Here is a 16,491-nt window from a genome sequence, read left to right as displayed (position 1 = left end):
ATAGTCGTACGCTTTTTCCAAGTCGGCAGATCCTATGAACGTTCTCTAAACCATAACTAAAAGACTTCAGAACATTAACAGGCCTGATGGTACCTTGTAAGTACAAAGTCCGACATTTCTCGTCATAGACGTAGTGTCAGATGGCCAAGACCAATGCCGTCACGAGGATCCGAGGCCACGCAGCCTATTACTTATTCAGTGACAGTCGAAAGAATGTACTCGATTTTTGAAACTACATGCAGGAACGGCATTGCGCGATAGTTAGGAACCACAAATATAGACAATATTTTTCGAAGTACATCTGGAGTGCACTACACAACCCGCTACGCAGCTGCATCACCCATGGCGGGAGACGATGAACATGCTGTAACGCAGATGACTTTAGAAGGAATAACAGTAACCCACCAAAAGACACTAGAATGATGTGGCAACGCGAGGACTCTACTTGGCAACCACTAGTAGAGTGAATGTTTATTTTAGTCAACCGGAGGGCGGACCTCTCTTTCCTTTTCTTTCTTCATGGCACAACGTGACGTTGTATACATGTAAATAAAATAAATAAAAAATTCCTGCTTCTGGGTAGCGTTTAGCTTGATCTTTTTATCCTGAACCCACCTTTCCCTCCTTTTTCCCTTCGGTGTGAAGTCACCGTTGCAAGGCCTCGAGACAACCCCTGCACATTCTGCCCTCCGACCTAATCCTTTCACAAAAAAGTCGGTAGAGCACTTTCCCGTGAAGGGTAAAGGTCTCGTGTTAGAGTCCCGGTCCAGCACACAGTTTTAATGTCCCACGAAGTTTCATACAAGCACACACTCCGTTGCGCAAGGAAAAATTCATTCTGCGATTATATTGTTTATCATTATGCTGACAAATGTCGGATTTGACACTGTTAAGGGGACCATCAGACCTGTTAATCACTGATTCTGTAGAGTCTTAGTTATGTTGTAGAGGACCTTTGCAGTACCTGGGAAGTGGCTTTTCGTGCCAAGGCCCCCAGTTTCCGAGAAAATCGATTCTGAAATCTTATGCGCGTCTCCTATGTGTGCTGCTTTGGTCTTGTTTCTACCAAGCGAGCGTAGAAAAAAATGGTTCAAATGGCTCTGAGCAGTATGGGACTTAACAGCTATGGTCATCAGTCCCCTAGAACTTAGAACTACTTAAACCTAGCTAACCGAAGGACATCACACAACACCCAGTCATCACGAGGCAGAGAAAATCCCTGACCCCGCCGGGAATCGAACTAGCGTAGAGCAGCGAATAAGTTTCATGGCTACCATGCTGGCGATAAGGCTTCAATTCCTGCCCCATATATTTTCTTTTTCAAGTTCACCGTAAAGAATATCATCAAATACTATACGTCATGCAAAATTATTCAATAATAACCATTTTCGCTGTAGTATTTTCATTAACGCTTCCTTCTAGTGTGTACTCCGTTTCTAGTTCTTAGTTACAATTCCAAATACTTGGATAACGTTCGTTTACCACGTTTCCTCGCCTGATGTTCTCTCTTCCCCACGGGCCACTACGGATTTCCTTGGCGGTGTAAACTGCCACCAGGCGTTTATCATCAGCATCAGATGTTCGCAGTGCATCGTCAGTGCAATGCGTGTCAAAACAGTACAGTGAATGGAAGAAGCAAGCGTTTCTACAGAAAAATAGCAACTAGAAAATCCGTCAGAAGTAGAGATGTGTGACGATCAATCCAAGGGCGAACTCATTAACGTCGTCAGATGCACCGATCTAAGTGACATATTGTACTGTATTGTATGTTAACCGGTGACCTAGAAACGACGGAGAGGCTCTGTCCCCGCCGCAGCCGCAGTGGTCCACAACGCCACGACGACTACCGCAGTTCACTTCACCCTCCGCCGCTCCACGCCGAACCCAGGGTTATTGTGCGGTTCGGCCCCCGGTGGACCCCCCAGGGAACATCTCACACCAGACGAGTGTAACCCCTATGTTTGCGTGGTAGAGTAGTGGTGGTGTAGGCGTACGTGGAGAACTTGTTTGCGCAGCAATCGCCGACATAGTGTAACTGAGGCGGAATAAGGGGAAGCAGCCGGCATTCGCCGAGGCAGATGGAAAACCGTCTAAAAACCATCCACAGACTGGCCGGTTCACCGGATCTCGACACAAATCCGCCGGGCGGATTCGTGCCGGGGACCAGGCGCTCCGTCCCGCCGGGAAAGCCGTGCGTTAGACCGCACGGCCAACTGGGTGGGCCTACGTGACATATACTGTATAACGATATTCTCTACGATTAAACTGAAACAAAAGTACTTGGTTAGGATTTGAACCTGTACCGTCAGCATAGTAGCCATTTGCTTTAGCCACTGCGCTTTGCGGTTACACAACATGCACACGAAACTTCAATATAGATTTCCTCAGAAACTAGAGACCGTGGGATGAAAAGCAGGTCCATGTACAGCATCATGAAAATCCGTCTGATGGTCCTCTCGTTGGAACATTTTCCACTTGCCCTCTTCAGATGTTCGACGCTTAAAATATACTGGAGAGAATGGGCCAGGAACTGAGATGGGGAAAACAGCTCGGCAAGACTACTCACGCTGTGGCCCAGCGTGTTGGCGAGGTCCCTCCAGGTGTCGGCGGGTGGCAGGCCGCACAGCTCGCGGAAGGCGGGGTACGGCGGCAGCCCGTGGTCTCGTCCGCGCGTGATGTCCAGGCTCTCGCCGTCCATGCCGAACGCAGCGTCCTCGGCGCGGAACAGCTGCTGCGTCACCTGCACACGCCCTCAACTCACCACTGTCCAGACACCAGCACTCGAGCTCTACCGCGGGTAGACACGACACTACACCGTAGGCTACTCCCACACTAGAGGCACAGCAAATAGTGTCTCGGGTAGATGGATCATCACCATACTCTGTTACATGACTGCATTTTCCAAACTGCCCCGTAACTTATTCAAAAACTGATAACAGAGATGAAATGTGATTCTAATAAATTAATCGTCGCCGGATAATGAACTGTGAATCAGTACCAGAGATTGCGAATACTTAACTACACTATTGGCCATTAAAATTGCTACACCAAGAAGAAAGCAGATGATAAACGGGTATTCATTGGACACATATATTATATTAGAACTGTCATGTGCTTACATTTTGACGCAATTTGGGTACATACATCCTGAGAAATCAGTACCCAGAACAACCACCTCTGGCAGTGATAACGGTCTTGATACGCCTATTCATTGAGTCAAACAGAGCTTGGACAGCGTGTACAGGTACAGCTACCCATGCAGCTTCAACACGATACACAGTTCATCAAGAGTAGTGAGTGACGTATTGTCACGAGCCTGTTGCTCGGCCACCATTGACCAGACGTTTTCAATTGCTGAGAGATCTGGAGACTGTGCTGGCCAGGGCATCAGTCGAACATTTTCTGTATCCAGAAAGGCCCGTACAGGACCTGCAACATGCGGTCGTGCATTATCCTGCTGAAATGTAGGGTTCGCAGGGGTTGAATGAAGGGTAGAGCCACAGGTCGTAACATTTTTTGTGTCCAGAAAGGCCCATACAGGACCTGCAACATACGGTCGTGCATTATCCTGCTGAAATGTAGGGTTTTGCAGGGATCGAATGTAGGGTAGAGGCACGGATGGTAACACATCTGAAATGTCCACTGTTCAAAGTTTCGTCAATGCTAACAAGAGGTGACCGAGACGTGTAACCAATGGCACCCCATACCATCACGCTGGGTGATACACCAGTATGGCGATGACGAATATACGCTTCCAATGTGCGTTCACCGCGATATTGTCAAACACGGATGCCACCACTATGATGCTGTAAACAGAAACCGGATTCGTTTTGCCATTCGTGCACCCAGGTTCATCGTTGCGTACACCATCCCAGGCGCTCCTGTTTGTGATGCAGCGTCAAGGGTAACAGCAGCCGTGGTCTCCGAGCTGATAGTGCATGCTGCTACAAACGTCGTGGAACTGTTCGTGCAGATGGTTGTTGTCTTGCAAACGTCCCCATCTGTTGACTCAGGGATAGAGACGTGGCTGCACGATCCGTTACAGCCATTCGCCTAAGATGCGTGTCATATCGACTGCTAGTGATACGAGGCCTTTGGGATCCAGAACGGCGTTCCGTATTACCCTCCTGAACCCACTCCGTATTACCATCCTGAACCCACCGATTCCATATTCTGCTAACAGTCACTGGATCTCGACCAACGCGAGCAGCAATGTCGCGATACGATAAACCGCAATGGCGATAGGATACAATCCGACCTTTATCAAAGTCGGAATCGTGATGGTACGCATTTCGCCTCCTTACACGAGGCATCACAACAACGTTTCACCAGGTAACACCGGCCAACTGCTGTTTGTGTATGAGAAGTCGGTTGGAAACTTTCCTCACGTCAGCAAGTTGTAGCTGTCGCCACTCGCCAACCTTGTGTGAATGCTCTGGAAAGCTAATCATTTGCATATCACAGCATCTTCTTCCTGTCGGTTAAATTTCGCGTCTGTAGCACGTCATCTACGTGGTGTAGCAATTTTAATGGCCAGTAGTGAACTTCGATTACAATTTCCTGTTTAAATTGGATCCACAGGTAAATGAGAAGTCATTATGAAAGCAAGATGGACTCCGCAGAGAACGTGGAACCCGCAGTAGAGGCCTAAACTGTAGGGAGACAGTCCCCCACCCCTGTTCACAGAACAGGCATTGGCCCCCGTGCTGCGTAACACGCCAGGCAGGTACAGACACAGTCCGGGTTGTGTTTGAAAGCAGGCCGCCCTGGCACCGACAGTCCGAAGTCACGCAGTTCACACTACATCTCCAGTACATGCAGGGACAACAGAGATTGCTTTAAGCAAGCTGTGTAGTCATAGGATGGATGCCGCTTAATGGCAGAATCCAGGAAGAACTGCCATTGGCGAGAGTAACAGCAGGCAAAATTCGCTGAAAAACTCGAGATGTTAAGGTAACATCTTAGAAAGAGGTGTAAGAACAGAAAGTTTAGGGCCACTTTGAAGGCCAACACTGCGTCCAGATGCCACCAAACCAAATTATTAAGGAAAGTAAAAATAGTTTTTTGTAATGACAGGTTCAATCTGCTTTCAAATCCGACAATAGATGCACACACCTATTCTTCTGCATTATTTTCTGTCTCTATGCACTAATCATCAGCAATCACATTACGACTCTCGCAAATGTAAATGTTTTGTCCAGATAGGCTTTCAGTAGAATCACATTCAAGATCTCCTATCCAGTTAGCAAGTTATTAGTCTTCTCACTTTTAACGTTCATTCCATTTCTTTATTATCGATTTAATTGTGTACATGTGTAATTTTATTACACAATTATTGAGGTCTTTGTCTGATTTCAAAGTCATACGAATTCCTTTATGAGTGTTTTGATGTAATGATTTTCTTGTGTAACATATAAAGGGCGAAATTGAGACATTTAATTAAAGAATCCAATTAAGGTGCTCCACCCACGCTTCCACGATAGGGCATAAACTGGCAGCTGCAGCCACAGTATATGTGAGGGTCCATCTACGTCTTCATCTACATGGATACTCTGCAAATCACATTTAAGTGCCTGGCAGAGGGTTCACCTTCACCTTCACAATTTCTATTATTCCAATCTCGTATAGCGCGCGGAAAGAATGAACACCTATATCTTTCCGTACGAGCTCTGATTTCCCTTATTTTATCTTGGTGATCGTTCCTCCCTATGTAGGTCGGTGTCAACAATATATTTTCGCATTCGGAGGAGAAAGTTGGTGATTGGAGTTTCGTGAGAAGATTCCGTCGCAACGAAAAACGCCTTTCTCTTAATGATTTCCAGCCCAAATCCTGTATCATTTCTGTGACACTCTCTCCCATATTTCGCGATAATACAAAACGTGCTGCCTTTCTTTCAACTTTTTCGATGTACTCCGTCAGTCCTATCTGGTAAGGATCCCATACCGCGCAGCAGTATTCTAAAAGAGGCCGGACAAGTGTAGTGTAGGCAGTCTCCTTAGTAGGTCTGTTACATTTTCTAAGTGTCCTGGCAGTAAAACGCAGCCTTTGATTAGCCTTCCCCACAACATTTTCTATGTGTTCCTTCCAATTTAAGTTGTTCGTAATTGTAATACCTAGGTATTTAGTTTAATTTACGGCTTTTAGATTGGGTAGTCATAAAGTTCCGTCGCTTTGAAAAATCAAGTTGTCATCTTGATAGAGTTACTTCTCCACAAACTCGCCGCTCAATTTAATGCATTTCTCCCAATGATGGATGACGCTACAGATGAATAATGAAGATTAGGTATGTAGATAACGTAACTAATGAGGACGTAATTAATAGAACTGTGGAGGAAAGAAATACATGGTGCAACCTGACTAGAAGAAATCGGTTGACACATTTGATGGTTGAAATGGCTCTCAGCACTATGTGACTTAACATCTGACGTCGTTAGCCCCCTTGACTTAGAACTACTTAAACCTAACTAACCTAAGGACATCACACACATCCATGCCCGAGACAGGATTCGAACCTGCGACCGTAGCAGCAGCGCGGTTCCGGACTGAAGCGCCTAGAACCGCTCGGCCACAACGGCCGGCTACACATTTTGAGACATGAAGGGATTACCAGTTAGTACTGGAGGCAAGTGTGGGAGGGGTAAAATAGGGGAAAGAGAGTAAGAGATATGAATATACCAAGGAGATTTAGAAGGATGTGAGTAGCAGTAGCTAATCGCGGATGAACATGATGATGATGTTTGGTTTGTTGGGCGCTCAACTGCGCGGTTATCAGCGCCCATACAAATTCCCAACCGTTGCTCAGTCCAATCTCGCCACTTTCATTAATGATGATGGAACGATGAGGACGACACAAACACCCAGACATCTCGAGGCAGGTGAAAATCCCTGACCCCGCCGGGAATCGAACCCGGGACCCCGTTCTCGGGAAGTGAGAACACGACCGCGAGACCACGAGCTGCGCAGCGCAGATGAAGAGGCTTGCATAGGACAGAGTAGCTTGGAGAGCAGCATTAAACCAGTCTTCGGAATGGAGACCTGGAGACCGCAACAACAAAATGGATGACCTGAAAGAGACATCGGTTTTACAAATATCCCTCTTAGCCAAAACATATTCCATCTCGAGCACATTTTGTCGACACTTTTTTACCACGTTAGGAGAATACGGGGTGGACGGAAGAGGGTGATGGAGGCGGTGAGGTAAAATTTGACAGCCCAAAAAAGCAGCACGTGTGACTGCCCTGTGCGGAATGAGCTGGGGCGTTGTCGTAGATCAAAAGGACTCTCTTTGTACGGATTCTGCATCCTTCCAGGTCAATATATTTGTAATTTTTGTTACATTTGATCGCAAACATATCGATTTCCTTCATCGCAGACTGTATACTATGTTACATTAACTAGCACTGGTTTAGCCGAAGCCAGAATTCTAGGGTAATCGCTGCCCGCTGCAAATGCTTGGGATAGTGTGGTTATTGTTGCTTGGCGCGAGCGCTTACCGTGGCGGTCAGTCTGCAGTCTGCGGTAGAGTTGAGCTGAGTTGAGACGATGTGTGTGTCGGCATTGTTCAGATGTACTTACTAATTCGCTTTTTGCACGATTAATCGCGCAGCGGACTGTGCGCTGTTGGGTTTCATTGTTAAACGATCAGTGTCGTTTTATGCCATATGGAATATTGCTAAACTGAGCGTATTTAAAAGCGTTTGACTTGAGTAACGTTTTCAGTAATAAACCGTACGGTTTGTGATCTGCTAATAACCTGTATTCTTATTCGATCCTGCCGTTATCCGTTTCCTCAAATTATTAGTAAATGAAATAAATGTATCGTTAACTTGGAGTGCAGAGAGGCAACAGCGTCGTAATATAGCACACAAGGAGGTCGTGTTATACCTTGGACAGATCACGCGATGCTTCGTACTGAAAGCCTCCAGTACCCTTGTCAGGACGTTTCGGAAGTAACCTCCTGTGATGGTTTGGCATTTACGATCATTTGCTCGCACTACATCATGACAGTCCCAAAAAATATTCAGCACCACCTTGCTCTACGATGGTTCGGTCTTCGACTATCAGCGGTGGTGAATCCAAATATTTCTACAACTTGCTTTGCTGCTTTGCCTCCGGGAGTCGCAGTTCTACACCGAGCAATCGTCCATGGAGGTCAGGCGACTAAAGAAGCCACCTGGATTAGTCTGACACGGCTTCAACATTTGCGCTGCTGCTTCCGGTCGGTGGGCTTTCTGAATAGGTATGAGCCGTCACGACGGAACCCAACTGACGGCAACATTTGTCATGTTCAAAATGTCGTGCAAGATATTGATATCTGAGCCATCACGACAGCACAGCAACTTCTACACTGGGAAATATAATTCTTGAAGTACTGCCAGTATTGGAACTTACAAAAAATGGTTCAAATGGCTCTCAGCACTGTGGGGCTTAACGTCTGAGGTCATAAGTCCCCTAGAATTTAGAACTAGTTAAATCTAACTAACCTAAGGACAGCACACACATCCATGCCCGAGAGGCGGTCGCGCGGTTCCAGACTGTAGCGCCTAGAACAGCTCGGCCACTCGGGCCGGCTCGGAACTTACAATCAGATAGCAAAAGTGTATGGAAATGTAATCAACGAAGGTTCATTTACTAGATGAACGAATATTCTTGAATAATCAGATCGACCATCGGCTGAAAGAGTGATGAAAAAATTCAAAATTTAACTATTCATACACTGACCTTGTGCTCCCTTAAAATTCCATGATCAGTTCTTTATGAAATTATTGGTGAATATTTCGGCTATATAAAAGTGTGGATTTCTCCTCTTTTAACAGGAGAACACAAAAAACTACGAATGGAAACTCCGCTACCTTGTCTCACTCGGTACGACAACAATGGCGAGCATTTCGTGAACTACATTGTTACTGACGATGAGACTTGGGTTTGGGACCGATGACCGTAGCAGTCTGGTCCCTTCAATCTTACAAACCAACCAACCAGACCTGGATTTCCCCATAAAAGTACTGAAATAAAGCGCCAGTCACTGGAATGACATCATTATGCCCAACAAAATCGAAAAGAGCCAAACAAATTCTGAGCACCAAAAAGGTTATGGCCATAGTGTTTTAGAATCGAAAGGACATCTTACTTATCGGCTTTGCACCTGCAGGAGAGACCATAACGCGGTGGTGACCTGCGTAGCGTCATTAAAAAAAAAGGCATTAGCCTTGTTCACCATAACGCTCGCCTGCATTCTACTGCGTTGACGGCAGTTTTCTTCGACAGTTTAATGAGACATTTTTGAACATCCACCTTATAGCCCCGATTTAGCTCCGAGTGATTACCATGTTACTTCCCAAACTTCGCTTTTTTGAACGAAAGTGACAACGAACTGAAAGAGGGCATTAGTGACTGGCTCAAAAACTTCGTATCAACTTAGTATGGACGAGGCACAGGAAAATTTGTTGAATGGTACGACAGATGTTTGAATCTGAACTACGATTCCGTAGAAAAATTGCCAAGATATCAATATACACTCCTGGAAATTGAAATAGGAACACCGTGAATTCATTGTCCCAGGAAGGGGAAACTTTATTTACACATTCCTGGGGGCAGATATACGACATGATCACACTGACAGAACCACAGGCACATAGACACAGGCAACAGAGCATGCACAATGTCGGCACTAGTACAGTGTATATCCACCTTTCGCAGCAATGCAGGCTGCTATTCTCCCATGGAGACGATCGTAGAGACGCTGGATGTAGTCCTGTGGAACGGCTTGCCATGCCATTTCCACCTGGCGCCTCAGTTGGACCAACGTTCGTGCTGGACGTGAGACGACGCTTCATCCAGTCCCAAACATGCACAATGGGGGACAGATCCGGAGATCTTGCTGGCCAGGGTAGTTGACTTGCACCTTCTAGAGCACGTTGGGTGGCACGGGATACATGCGGACGTGCATTGTTCTGTTGGAACAGCATGTTCCCTTGCCGGTCTAGGAATGATATAACGATGGGTTCGATGACGGTTTGGATGTACCGTGCACTATTCAGTGTCCCCTCGACGTTCACCAGAGGTGTACGGCCAGTGTAGGAGATCGCTCCCCACACCATGATGCCGGGTGTTGGCCCTGTGTGCCTCGGTCGTATGCAGTCCTGATTGTGGCGCTCACCTGCACAGCGCCAAACACGCATACGACCATCATTGGCACCAAGGCAGAAGCGACTCTCATCGCTGAAGACGACACGTCTCCATTCGTCCCTCCATTCACGCCTGTCGCGACACCACTGGAGGCGGGCTGCACGATGTTGGGGCGTGAGCGGAAGACGGCCTAACGGTGTGCGGGACCGTAGCCCAGCTTCATGGAGACGGTTGCGAATGCTCCTCGCCGATACCCCAGGAGCAACAGTGTCCCTAATTTGCTGGGAAGTGGCGGTGCGGTCCCCTACGGCACTGCGTAGGATCCTACGGTCTTGGCGTGCATCCGTGCGTCGCTGCGGTCCGGTCCCAGGTCGACGGGCACGTGCACCTTCCGCCGACCACTGGCGACAACATCGATGTACTGTGGCGATCTCACGCCCCCCTGTTGAGCAATTCGGAGGTACGTCCACTCGGCCTCCCGCATGGCCACTATACGCCCTCGCTCAAAGTCCGTCAACTGCACATACGGTTCACGTGCACGCTGTCGCGGCATGCTACCAGTGTTAAAGACTGCGATGGAGCTCCGTATGCCACGGCAAACTGGCTGACACTGACGGCGGCGGTGCACAAATGCTGCGCAGCTAGCGCCATTCGACGGCCAACACCGCGGTTCCTGGTGTGTCCGCTGTGCCGTGCGTGTGATCATTGCTTGTACAGCCCTCTCGCAGTGTCCGGAGCAAGTATGGTGGGTCTGACATACCGGTGTCAATGTGTTCTTTTTTCCATTTGCAGGAGTGTATGTTGTAGAATAACTTTTCTTACCATATCTTAAAAGTCCGGAGTAACGAACGTTCTTTACTGCTCAGAGTCACTGTCGCTGGGGGATTAGAGCGGATGGCTGGGGTTACCTCGGTGGTGAAGGAGTCGTCGAGCTTCTGCGCCGGCTGGTGGGCCATTCCGTTGAGCAGCAGGTCCAGGGTGTCGTCTCGCTGTACGGCCGCCGGCCGGAAGTAACCGTCGCTGTACCGGTAGTGACGGACCGGGCACCGCGCCCCGTCCACCAGCCTGTGGGCAGACCCCGCCACTCGTCACTAGGCGCCGCACTGATGTGCATTAAGAACATACAAGCTTTGCATACATTAATGCACTAAAAACACCAGGTTTGCATTAGAGTCCTACAAACCTGAACTGCAGTATAGAAAGTACGGCTACCCGCGGGCGTGCATTTCACCCGCGGGGGTGCATTCGAAATGGCAGTCTACTACATATAGGTTGTTTCATATTCAACGAAAGCACGGTCTTCGGCGTTGAGAGGGAAACTGTACTCCCATAAACCGGCACCAAACAGCACATGATGCTCTGACCCGTTGCTCAGACAGTGTGGCAGGTGGTATATCGATTTCAACCAAATGTAAACTAAACTACACTACTGGCCATCAAAATTGCTACGGCAAGAAAAAATGCAGATGATAAACGGGTATTTATTCGACAAATATGTTATAATAGAACTGACATGTGATTAGATTTTCACGCAATTTCAGTGCATAGATCCTGAGAAATCAGTACCAAGAACAAACACATCTGACCGTAATAACGGCCTCGATACGCCTAGCCAAACAGAGCTTGGAAAGCGTGTACAGGTACAGCTGCCCATGCAGCTTCAACACGATACCGCAGTTCATCAAGTGTAGTGACTGGTGTATTGTGACAAGCCAGTTGCTCGGCCACCATTGACCAGACGTTTCAGTTGGTGAGAGATCTGGAAAGGAATAACGTACGAGGACAAGAACAATCAGAAACAGAGATTTTAAGCAACCAGTTTTAAAACTGGAAGGATTCAGTGCCAAGAGGGGAAAGAGAAACTGGCGCGAAGTGATCTGAGGACAGGAAAGAAGATTATAGGAATACTGGAAGAAAAGGAAAGAACAACACAGGATTAAGAACTGAAATTGGGACATGATTCGTAGAAGGCCTTAACACAGAAAAAGAAGAAGAAGAAAAAGAAGAAGAGTGGAGTAATTACAAATAATAGACAGTATCTATTCCAACATCTTTATCAAAGAGCGTATCGATGTCTCTAAATATCGATACTACTATTTCGATATATTTATGAGCCCGACACCTCTTACGATACCTCTCATGAATAAGGATCGATACTTATCGTTCGATACCGTGTCACTAGTCCCAACCACGCTTCACGCAAATTTGTCGGTGGTTGGCCCTAGCAACTTTGATATGTGGGAAGATGTGCGTACTCACGTGAGGTTGCCCTCGATCATGCTGTGGAAGGCTCGGAAGGCGGCGGCGTTGAAGCCGTTGATGGTGGCGGGGTGCAGCGACACGTCGTAGTCGTACGTGTAGCCCTGGCGCTGAGGGCGCAGGCCCAGCTGCCGCATCGCGCGTTCTCCTGCAACACAAAGCCCTCCGTGTACAGAAACATGAACTGCAGGGTATAACAGACATACACCGACACACTTTGACGAGTTTAGAGAATTTCTTGAGGAACAAAATGAGGTTAGGGTCTACGGTATCTTACCAAAAGGACCTGGACACCCTTCGGAATGGAAAGCAATGTGGTTGGAAGCCGCATGTGAGGAGTAATATCAAAAGCCTTTTTGGAACTCTATAAATACGGAATCAATTTGAGAGCCCTTGTACTCTGTACGTCTTGCAAAAAAAGTGTCAGCTGTCGCTCACAGGAGTGATGCTTTTCAAATCCAAGTTGGTTTGATGTCGATAGGTAAAGTGTTTTGGGATATTTCACAACGTTGAAACAGAGTATTTGTTCACGTGTCCTGCTAAATGTCGCCGTCAATAAAATGGATCTGAACTCAGTGGATTACGTTTGTTTTGAGTGTGTTTGGTGGCCTGATGATAGGGCCTCATTTCTAGCAACCTGCAAGTTGGTGGTGTGTGCAACTTTCCATCCCCTTGCCTCATCATAAATACTAGAAAAGTCCTCATTTCATGATATGAAAAGTAATTAAGCAGCTGCATCATTGATGCACAAGATGCATTTCTAAATTGTTAGCCCACTAAAGAAAGACATTGGTGTAGAACCATAATCGTCCTACCACGACTACGATAGGATCGTGATTACATAGTGGAACGTTTCTGGTGGCGATGTGATAGTTTTGCTAATTCCTGGAATGACAGAGACTTAGCTCGCAAGATTCACTTGATATATTCGTGATATACCAATCAAAGGTTCTGAATGATTTCCACTCAAATTGGTTCAAATGCCTCTGAGCACCACGGGACTTAACATCTGAGGTCATCAGTCCCCTAGAACTTAGAACTACTTACACCTAACTAACCTAAGGACATCACACACATCCATGCCCGAGGCAGGATTCGAACCTGCGATCGTAGCGGTCGCGCGGTTCCAGACTGAAGCGCCAAGAACCGCTCGGCCGCCAGCGGCCGGCGATTTCCACTCAGATTGGTGTGTCAGCGACTTACCAAATATATGTTTACAGACAGGGGAGATTACTTTCATGTGGCAACTGTAACTAGTCGCGTTGTCTACATTGTGAATTATCTGACAGGGCAATGAGGGGGCGATCCCGGTAGCTAAGTGGACGCCGGCACGGTAGCTGAGCGTGTTCGGTCAGAGGGCTGCGTGCTCTCTGTGATTTAAAAAAAAAAAAAAAAAAAAAAAAAAAAAAAACTGAGTCACGGAATCAAGGATCAACTTGAACGGATGTCTCGTGTCGTCCGCCGAGACCAAAAGCAACGAACTATATCGAACCAAAAAAAAAGAAAAAAAAAGTGGAAAGTGGTCAGCGCGACAGACTGTCAATCTTACGGGCCCGGGTTCGATTCCCGGCTGGGCTGGAGATTTTTCTCCGATCAGGGACTGTCTGTTGTGTTGTCCTAATCATCCTCATTTCATCCCCATCGACGCCGAAGTGGCGTCAAATCGGAAGGCTTGCACCCAGCGAACGGTCGACCCGGCGGGAAGCCCTACTGACACGTCATTTACATCCCCAGCATGTCGTGTGACATTCTTTGTATGAAGCTATTTTACGGCCGCATTGCAATTCGCTGAGCCAAGATTGAATATCTTGTCTGCTTACTGTGGAGAGAACAGAATACCTAGATTACATCCGTTCCAACTCAAGAGCTAAGAAAATTGTATTGCATTGTTTATTTGCATTGGGAATTTTATCAGTTTATTTCACAGGGCCATAGAGCTCGGTGCCCACGAGACTGAGTAAATTTCAGAGGTATTAATTTCTTTATTGACATTACATACTGGTTTTCCAGATTAAGTTGTTTAATTTTTCCTTGGAGAACACCATTGGCTCAACAACACATTACACAGCAAATTTGAACAACACAAAGTTATATTCTTAAAGAAAGTTACAAGTTTGATCAATGAGGGAGTTTCGTAATCCCTTTTAGGGTCCCGTCAATGAAATAATGAGTAATGAGTGATGTCGACAGGAAAGCTTCAGCTGATTCCATTTCTTCTAGGTTTCCAGAAGTTTTTGACACCACAGAGTGTCGTCTTATTTGTGCGAGTGGGAGTGGATTCGCGATTTTCTGTCACAAAGGTCACACTTCGGAGTAACGGGCTGGAAGTCATCTACTGAAACGAACATGAGGTCTGGGGTTCTCCAAGAGGGTATTATAGGCCATATGCTATTCTTGATCCACGAGGTACGTCTGAAAAGTTCGGTGAATGGTTACAGAAAATAAAACAATGCTTACAGACAAGCTACATTTACTGACCTTCAAAGTAATCACCATGAGCTGCAACAAACTTCTGACTTCGGTTGTAACGGTGTTCGAAACTCTCTGCGAACCACGCTTGTGGAATCGCTCGTCGTCGCGCATTGCTGGAGATCGGCATCACTACAGGAGACGAGACGGGGTGCTACGAATACGATATGGAGTCCAATCGTCAGTCAGTGGTACAGTGTTCATCGTATTCCTAACTTTCCTCGGATAGAAATTCAACTGTGGTTAAGCCCTTGTTGTCGAAAACGACACTAAAAAAAAACACTCCATAAGTGGCCCATCGGGACCATCCGACCGCTGTGTCATCATCAGGTGAGGATGCGGATAGGAGGGGCATGTGGTCAGCACACCGCACTCCCGGTCGTTATGAGGGTTTTCTTTGACCGGAGCCGTTACTATTCGAGAAGCTCCTCAGTTGGCATCACGAGGCTGAGTACACCCCGAAAAACGGCAACAGTGCCGGGCGGCCCGGATGGTCACCCATCCAAGTGCCAGCCATGCCCGACAGCGCTTAACTTCGGTGATCTGACGGGAACCGGAGAAAGACAATCAACATCGTCTTAAATTTGAATTTTGTGAGCCGTCTTTTTATGAGAGGCAGGGAAGACGATGAACACCAAGCCACTTACTGTCGCTTGGTCGCCAGATCGTGTTAGTAGCACCCAGTCTCATTTCTTGTAATAACGCTGATATTTCACAATGTGTGGCCGCGGTGCTTCGAGCGATTGGACGGAAAGCGTTTTGCTAACAGTCTGCAACAGCCTTACAATCGATGTCAGAAGTGTGCCGTTGTAAGTAGGCTGTTTAGGTTTTTTTATTTGTAACACCACCTCTGTATGAACACCACCTCTGTATAAAAATCACTGGCTGTGCTGTGTGCAGTATGTGGCTAGTTTGCATTGTTGTCTGCCATTGTAGTGTTGGTTTGTTGGCTGTTAACAGCGCGTAGCGTTGCGCAGTTGGAGGTGAGCCGCCAGCAGTGGTGAATGTGAGGAGAGAGATGCCGGAGTTTTGAAATTTGTAAGAATGGATGTCATGAACTGCTATATATATTATGACTATTAAGGTAAATACATTGTTTGTTCTCTATTAATATCTTTCATTTGTTAACTATACCTATCAGCAGTTAGTGCCTTCCGTAGTTTGAATCCTTTATTTAGCTGGCAGTAGTGGTGCTTGCTGTATTGCAGTAGTTCGAGTAACCAGGGTTTTTGTGAGGTAAGTGATATGTGAAACGTATTGGTTAATGTTAGTCAGGGCCATTCTTTTGTAGGGATTTTTGAAAGTCAGATTGCGTTGCGCTAAAAATATTGTGTGTCAGTTTAAGCACAGTTTCGTATAATTTTTCAAAGGGGACGTTTCACTGTCATTAACGGTGTTTGTTTTGAAGACCACTAAAGGTATTTTGTTTGTAGCTTTTGGTTCCTTTATTTTCTGAGACCACCTACGAAACTTTTCAGACACACCTTGTATACACATGATTTATGGGAAGATACGAGCAACCCTCTAAGATTGTTTACAGATAATGCTATCGTTTACCGCCAAGAAATTCGTCAGAATATCGATAGGAATTACAAAATGGTTTACACAAGACATATGAATGGTTTGAAAAGTGC

At 46.7% G+C, this 16,491-nt stretch overlaps 1 protein-coding gene across 1 annotated transcript in view; it reads right to left on the bottom strand.

Annotated features, from left to right (window-relative positions):
- LOC126355825 (peroxidase-like) overlaps positions 1 to 16,491 on the bottom strand; it is a 245,725-nt gene that overhangs the window by 20,526 nt on the left and 208,708 nt on the right. Inside the window, exons 9-11 of the mRNA XM_050006275.1 lie at positions 12,389 to 12,536; positions 11,038 to 11,194; positions 2,567 to 2,740 (exon numbers count right to left, since the gene is read on the bottom strand). Coding sequence (XP_049862232.1) covers positions 2,567 to 2,740; positions 11,038 to 11,194; positions 12,389 to 12,536 — 479 coding nt within the window. The remainder of the gene's footprint in view (positions 1 to 2,566; positions 2,741 to 11,037; positions 11,195 to 12,388; positions 12,537 to 16,491) is intronic.

The sequence above is a fragment of the Schistocerca gregaria genome, chromosome 1 (assembly GCF_023897955.1).
Source record: "Schistocerca gregaria isolate iqSchGreg1 chromosome 1, iqSchGreg1.2, whole genome shotgun sequence".
Taxonomy (NCBI): Eukaryota; Metazoa; Arthropoda; class Insecta; order Orthoptera; family Acrididae; genus Schistocerca; species Schistocerca gregaria.
This window is presented reverse-complemented; position numbering and strand designations above follow the sequence as displayed.